The following is a 7215-nucleotide window of genomic DNA, read 5'->3' as shown; positions in this document are numbered from 1 at the left end:
ATGAAATCTTGCCATTTGCGACAACATGGTTAGTTCTAGAGAGTGTTATGCTAAGTGAAATAAGTTAGACACGGAAAGACAAATGCCATATTATTTGACTTATATGTGGACTAAAAAACAAAACAAATGAACAAACAAAACAGAAACAGACTCAGAGATACAAAGAACAAACTGGTAACCACCAGAGGGAAGGCAGGTTGGCTAAATAGGTGAAGGGGATTTAAGAGAAACAAACTTCCAGTTATAAGATAAATAAATCACAGGGATGTAATGTACAGCATAGGGTATGTAGTCCGTAATATGGTAATACTTTGGTAACAGATGGTTACTACATTTATGGTGGTGATCAATTCACAATGTGTGTACATGTTGAACCACTATGCTGTGTACCTGAAACTGATATAATATTGTTTGTCAATTGTATTTCAATTAAAAATTTTTTTTGAAGGAAAGGCATTTTGAACTTAAATTTTTATACAAAATTTCATACAAAGGCAAATAAATCATCACTGCAATGTGAAATTTTTTACATTAAAATTTTTAATTAAAAAATCCATTTATCTTTTTCCGTCACCTCAAATATCACCTCTTCTAATGAAGCAGACTTAATCTTCGCAACTGGGTGTGAGGGCATTTCCTTCTCATCCACCGATGCTCTTCTTTAGTGGAACTTAAATCTGACTAGTTATCCGGGGACCCGTCTTACCCCACCGCACACTCCATGGGGGCAAGGACTGCCACGAGCATTTTTTGTCCCCCATAAGCATTCAGCAGACAATTGCTCTGCATAGCTCCATGGCTGAACAAGCAGGAGGAGGTGGGGCTAGGAAAGCATCCTACTCTTAATAATATTTTGCCTTTGGACAACCCAGAGCCATTACAGCCTCTAGGCAGGATCAGCTACTTAATTTGGTGGGCCCAATGCAAAAATGAAAATACAAGACTCCTTGTTCACAAATTATTCAGAATTTCAAGATGGTAACAGCATTAAACCAGATGCAAGGCCTTCCTAGCGTGGAGCCCTGTGTGACTGCATAGACTGCACGACCATGAAGGTGACCCTGTCGTTAGGTTCAAAAGTGCTGGCACCAAATTGTCCCTTAGGAAGACAAATAATTCTGACTTCACCTTAAGAGACTTCCATTTTATCAACTCAGGAACCTTGACTGGCTGGGGTTGGTGACTAGGGAGAAAAAGGGAAAGATACAGAGCTTCTAGGAAGTCCCATTTCAGCAAGTCTTACACCTTTTCTCTGGGCCAGACTATGACCTATGGCAGCCTAATAGTGATGGTGGCATCAGAAAAGGCAATTTGAGTTAGGATGGTAGGGAAGGCAGCCGGAAGATACTTGGGCACAGAGCTGCTGGTGTAGGAGGAGGTCTGGTCTTTACCTGATGAAGTTACAGCTGTCCTGATTCCCTTACTCGGGGCTCAGAGTTCTCCATCAAGCCCTAGCTCTTTGTCTTTTCTCTCTGGAGTTGAAGACCACTGACACTGACCTGGTGGTGCCCTGAGGGCTCTGGACTTCTGGAAATGGGGAGTCCTTCCTTGCAACACTCCTCCCTTCATGTTGCTCTATCCTTGGGAGTGTCCTGGATGGCAGTGCTGTGTGAGGGACCCATAAGAACGCCACTGGTGGGGCAGCTAGGACGTGTCCTGGGGCAGCACCCATAACTCCCGGAAGTCGTGGTTCTCCAGGACTGTAAGCTAACTGGGGGGCGGGACAAAAAGCAAGGCTGTTAGCTTCCGTAGTGCTAAAGGGAGGTAGTCATAAGACCAGGCTCTCTAGATGAGGAAATAAAACTTTCAGTTGCTTCTGCAGGCATCGTAGACACTGTAGGAAGAGACAAATCATTTCCTGGGAGTAAGAGGAAGAAATGGCAGAAATCCAGTCTGACTCTGGAAAGAAAAAAAAAAGATTTTTTTCTTAGATTTTTCTTTAAAATGGCTTCTAGAATATTTAAGTCAATTAACTTTCATCATCACCATTCCTATCTTGTGGTGATTCACATCCATTACCTACACAACATTCATATTCCTGAATCCTTATCATAGCCCCAAACATTTGACAAGGATCATTTAAGAGCTGCTAACCTGGCTGGTCCAGAGACAACAAGTGATACTTGTTAAGAGCACAAACTTAGCTCCCAGTATCTGTGTGCCCTTGGGCAAGTTAAGTTCTCTAAACCTTGGTTTCCTCATTTGAAAAAAGAGAATAACAGTGGTACTTACCACAAAGAGTTGCTTTGAGGATTGAGATACTGTAGGCAAAACTTTTAATACACCCCAAACAAGTGTCCAGTCTGTGTTGGGCTCAACACCATCAGCACAGTATCGTTACCACCATCATCACTGTAGCTACATTTATCGAGGAGGTTGCCAAGCACCCTGCATTAGCAAGCTTTAAATCATCCTTAAGTGCTACAAAAGGGACTATTTATCCCCTAAAGCTCAACTGTTAGCAGATCTGAAGCCCTGACCTCAGTGGCCTCACTGCGAAAGTGGATCCCAAGGAAGGATGATGAGGTTATAGAGATTTAAGCAGAAAAATGGAGGAATTTGTCAGGGCTCCCTTCCTCACATGAGTCAGGATGGGATCTAAGTTCATGGCGGATTGGTAAAGAGGAAGAAACACCGAAACCCACCACTGTGTGACATTGGGCAAATCAGTTAACGTTCCCAAACCTTGATTCTCTTCCTCTGCAAATTGAGGATAAGGGAATAATTCTGTCTTGCCAACCTCACAGCATTGACCTGAGGCTTACATGAGAGACAGTAGGTAAACGTGATGTGTGGAAGGTATTGTTATTATACCTACAGAGAAAGTTCATGATCTGTAGTCTGAACATCTGCTCTGCGCTTTCCTTCTCTAATTCAAGCATTATGCAGAAGCCCTATTCTCATACCCATCCTGCTCCATTTGTAAACCAACTCGTTGACAGGCATTCTGCTGCATATAATTAGACTTTTCCCAGTTTGCCTTGTATGTGTCAGTTCCTTGCAGTCTGATCAGCTGGGAATTTTGAGAAGCCATTACTTGACCTAAAAGCAGAGGATAAGCTCTGAGATCTGGTGACTCCACACAATACCCTGGAATGCCCTGCTTGGCCGTGGCCACCACTGCTTCCTACAGAGATACCTTCACTAAAGAGCCATTTATCATTCCCTTAGCTCTAACTGAAGACTAATATTAAAAATACCACTTGAAAGAAAGAGTGGTTGTAGAGCTTGAGGATTGGGAATCAGAAACATCTGACTCAAACCCTTCACCACTGAAAGCTGTGGAACCTCCTGAATGTTAAACCTTATGCTCTTTGAGCCTCAGTTTTTTCTTTTCTAAACTTCACAATTATGATTGAAATTAAATTATATATATACACAGAGAGAGAGGGTGCTAGTGCCTATAGAGTACATTACCAAAAAAAAGAGTAAATTTTACCATCATTCATATTCATCAGAAAACATGCCAGTACCTTCAGCCATTGTCTACTATGGTAGAGAAAGTCCATAATGGCAAGTGACCACATGACAAACTGCTCTTAGAAATCAGAGGCAGTGAAAAGAATCACCCCTAAAGAATCACCTGTTTACTAGATGAGTAAATTTATCTTTACTCATTTAGGAGAAAATATCAAAACCTTCTCTGCCTACAAATCCCAGAGCTTCTCATGGAGTCCAAATCCAAGCTGGACTTTGCTAAAGAATGGCCTGAAGAAGCAGCATCCCACGTCATAGCTGTTCACCAAGGTTCAACTGAGAGAGAAGCTATCTTTGTTCCCAGACTAGTTACATGAGTGCCAGGGTGTACAGAGATGTGCCAAGAGGTTGCTGTTGTTCAGTCACTCAGTTATGTCCCACTCTTTGTGACCCAATGAACTGCAGCACGCCAGGCTCTCCTGTCCTCACCATCTCCCAGAGCTTGCTCAAACTCATGGTCATTGAGTTGGTGATGCCATCCAACCATCACATCCTCTGTCATCCCCTTCTCCTGCCTTCAATCTTTCCCAGCATCAGAGTCTTTTCCAATGAGTCAGTTTTTCACATCAGGTGGCCAAAGAGTTGGAGCTTCAGTATCAATCCTTCCAATGAATACTGAGGACTGATTTCCTTTAGGATTAACTGGTTTGATTGCCTTGCAGTCCACGGGACTTTCAAGTCTTCTTGAACACCACAGTCCAAAAGCATCAATTCTTCAGCGCTCAGCCTTCTTTACTGTCCAACTCTCACATCCATACATGACTACTGGGAAAACCATAGCTTTGACTAGACCGACCTTTGTCGGCAAAGTAATGACTCTGCTTTTTAATGCACTGTCTAGGTTGGTCATAGCTTTTCTCCTAAGGAGCAAGCATCTTTTAATTTCATGGCTGCAATCACCATCTGCAGTCATTTTGGAGCCCAAGAAAATAACGTCTGTCACTGTTTCCATTGTTTCCCCATCTATTTGCCATGAAGTGATGGGACTGGATGCCATGATCTTAGTTTTCTGAATGTTAAGCCAGCTTTTTCACTCTCCTCTTTCACCTTCATCAAGAGGCTCTTTAGTTCCTCTTCACTTTCTGCCATAAGAGTGGTGCCATCTGCATATCTGAGGCTATTGATATTTCTCCTGGCAAACTTGATTCCAGCTTGTGCTTCATCCAGCCCAGCATTTCGCATCATGTACTCTGCATATAAGTTAATAAGCAGAGTGACAATATACAACCTTGACATATTCCTTTCCCAATTTTGAACCAGTCCACTGTTCCATGTCCGATTCTAACTGTTGTTTCTTGACCTGCATACAGGTTTCTGAGGAGGCAGGTAAGGTGGCCTGGCATTCCTAACTCTTTAAGAATTTTCCACAGTTTGTTGTGATCCACACAAAGACTTTAGTATAGTCAGTGAAGCAGAAGTAGATGTAGAAGTAGCCAAGAGCTTAGGGGATGAAGAAACCCACAGAACCAGCCCTAATCTTGGGGAGTGCCCTCTCCGGGGTTGGGGTAGGAGGATGAAGACCCTGCCTTCAGGGAAACCCCAGTGTGACGGTGCAGACATAGTCTGTGTCCTCGGGAGTCTCTGATTAGGGAGACAAAAAAGTCCAAAACAGTATGTGATGTTATTTTTTCTGCTAAGAGGTCCAGAGCCAAATTCAATTGTCATTTTAGGAAGCACTTAATCATACCCTTTCAATATAATTATTTCTCCCTTTCTCAGTGTGGCTTCTGATCATTATAACTTTATTTTAACACTCATATTGCATATGTTTTCATGCCCCAGGCTTCCTAGTGGTTCAGTTGTAAAGAATCTAACTGCAATGCAAGGAGACCCAGGTTTGATCCCTGGGTCAGGAAGATCCCTTGGAGAAGTAAATGGCAACCCACTCTAGTATTCTTGCCTGGGAAATCCCATGGACAGAGGGGCCTTGCAGGCTACAGTCCATGGGGGTCATAGTGAGTCAGACACAACTCAGCGACTAACCCCCCTCCCCTCCAACCACATATCATCCACCTCACTTTAAAAAATATTTATTTACTTGGCTGCATCAGATCTTGGTTGCGGCACACAAGTGCAGTTGCTCCAAGGCATACGGGATCGTAGTCCCCCTATCAGGGGTTGAACCTGTGTCCCCTGCATCACAAGGTGGATTCTTAACCACTGGACCACCAGGGATTACCAGGGAAGTCCCCTATCCTTCCCTTTAAAAGTAGGAGCATAAATAACTTAAAATTCTAGAAAATTATGAACCAGAGACAGTGGGGGTGGGTTTGAGCCCCATCAGGACTGAGGAGTTTTGTTCCTATAACAGGTCCACAGGTCAGGGTGGCCATCACAGGTTCCTCTGCCCAGGCCTGGGTCTACATATAGGATAGTCTTCATTTCCACACTAGAGAGATGTCTTCAAAAGGCAAATTCCCAGTGGCCTGTCCCAAATCTCATGTCAGGATTTCCAGAGGTGTGGCCTTGGAAACTACAGGCTTAACAAGGGCCCCCACACAATTCATATCATCGCGGAAGTTTGGGAAACACTAGGCCATTTTTTTCCTTTGAGGGTGGTGAGAGGACCATCAGAACACGTAGTGGAACTTCTTAAAATGCAGATTCCTGAACCCCTCAGTAGGACCTACTGATTCAGAACTTCCAGGAGCAGGCCTTGGAATATGCATTTTTATGAGCATCCAAAGTGATGCATATGGGCTGATATTCACTCGTCAGCCCTTCTGCAGTGTGAACTATAGGTCACAAGGGGGTCAGGTCAGACTGTCCGGTCAGTCTGTTTTAGGTGGCAGAAGTGAATGAGATGATTAAAATTTATCTCCTATAGGCAGTCAAGCAGTATAAATCCCTCCACCATCAGTTCAGTTCAGTTCAGTTACTCAGTCGTGTCTGACTCTTTGCGACCCCATGGACTGCAGTATGCCAGGCCTCTCTGTCCATCACCAACTTCCAGAGTCCACCCAAACCCATGTCCATTGAGTTGGTGATGCCATCCAACCATCTCATTCTCTGTTGTCCCCTTCTCCTCCTGCCTTCAATCTTTCCCAGCATCAGGGTCTTTTCCAATGAGTCAGTTCTTCGCATGAGGTGGCCAAAGTATTGGAATTTCGGCTTCAGCATCAGTCCTTCCAATGAATATTCAGGACTGATTTCCTTTAGGATGGACTGGCTGGATCTCCTTGCAGTCCCAGGAACTCTCAAGAATCTTCTCCAATACCAGAGTTCAAAAGCATCAATTCTTCGGCACTCAGCTTTCTTTATAGTCCAACTCTCACATCCACACATGACTACTGGAAAAAAAGCTTTGACTAGATGGACCTTTGTTGGCAAATAATGTCTCTGCTTTTTAAAATGCTGTCTAGGTTGGTCATAACTTTCCTTCCAAGGAGCAAGTGTCTTTTAATTTCATGGCTGCAGTCACCATCTGCAGTGATTTTGGAGCCCAAGAAAATAAAGTCTGTCACTGTTTCCACTGTTTCCCCATCTATTTGCCATGAAGTGATGGGACCAGATGCCATGATCTTAGTTTTCTGAATGTTGAGTTTTAAGCCAACTTTTTCACTCTCCTCTTTCACTTTCATCAGGAGACTCTTTAGTTGTTTTTCTCTTTCTGCCATAAGAGTGGTGTCATCTGCATATCTGAAGTTATTAATATTTCTCCTGGCAATTTTGATTCCAGCTTGTGCTTCATCCAGCCCAGCGTTTCTCAAGATGTACTCTGTATATAAGTTAAATAAG

The 7215-nt window shown here is 43.4% G+C and overlaps 1 protein-coding gene across 3 annotated transcripts in view; it reads right to left on the bottom strand.

Annotated features, from left to right (window-relative positions):
• Nucleotides 1-517: 517 nt before the first annotated feature.
• TTLL6 (tubulin tyrosine ligase like 6) overlaps nt 518-7215 on the bottom strand; it is a 45518-nt gene continuing 38820 nt past the window's right edge. For all 3 annotated transcript variants that reach the window (XM_061391477.1, XM_061391478.1, XM_061391479.1), the window contains one exon: nt 518-1899. Coding sequence is in view for 1 of the 3 variants with exons in the window: in XM_061391479.1 (XP_061247463.1) it covers nt 1852-1899 (48 nt within the window). In the remaining 2 variants the exon portion in view is untranslated. The remainder of the gene's footprint in view (nt 1900-7215) is intronic.

Source organism: Bos javanicus, chromosome 19 (genome assembly GCF_032452875.1).
Source record: "Bos javanicus breed banteng chromosome 19, ARS-OSU_banteng_1.0, whole genome shotgun sequence".
NCBI lineage: Eukaryota > Metazoa > Chordata > Mammalia > Artiodactyla > Bovidae > Bos > Bos javanicus.
This window is presented reverse-complemented; position numbering and strand designations above follow the sequence as displayed.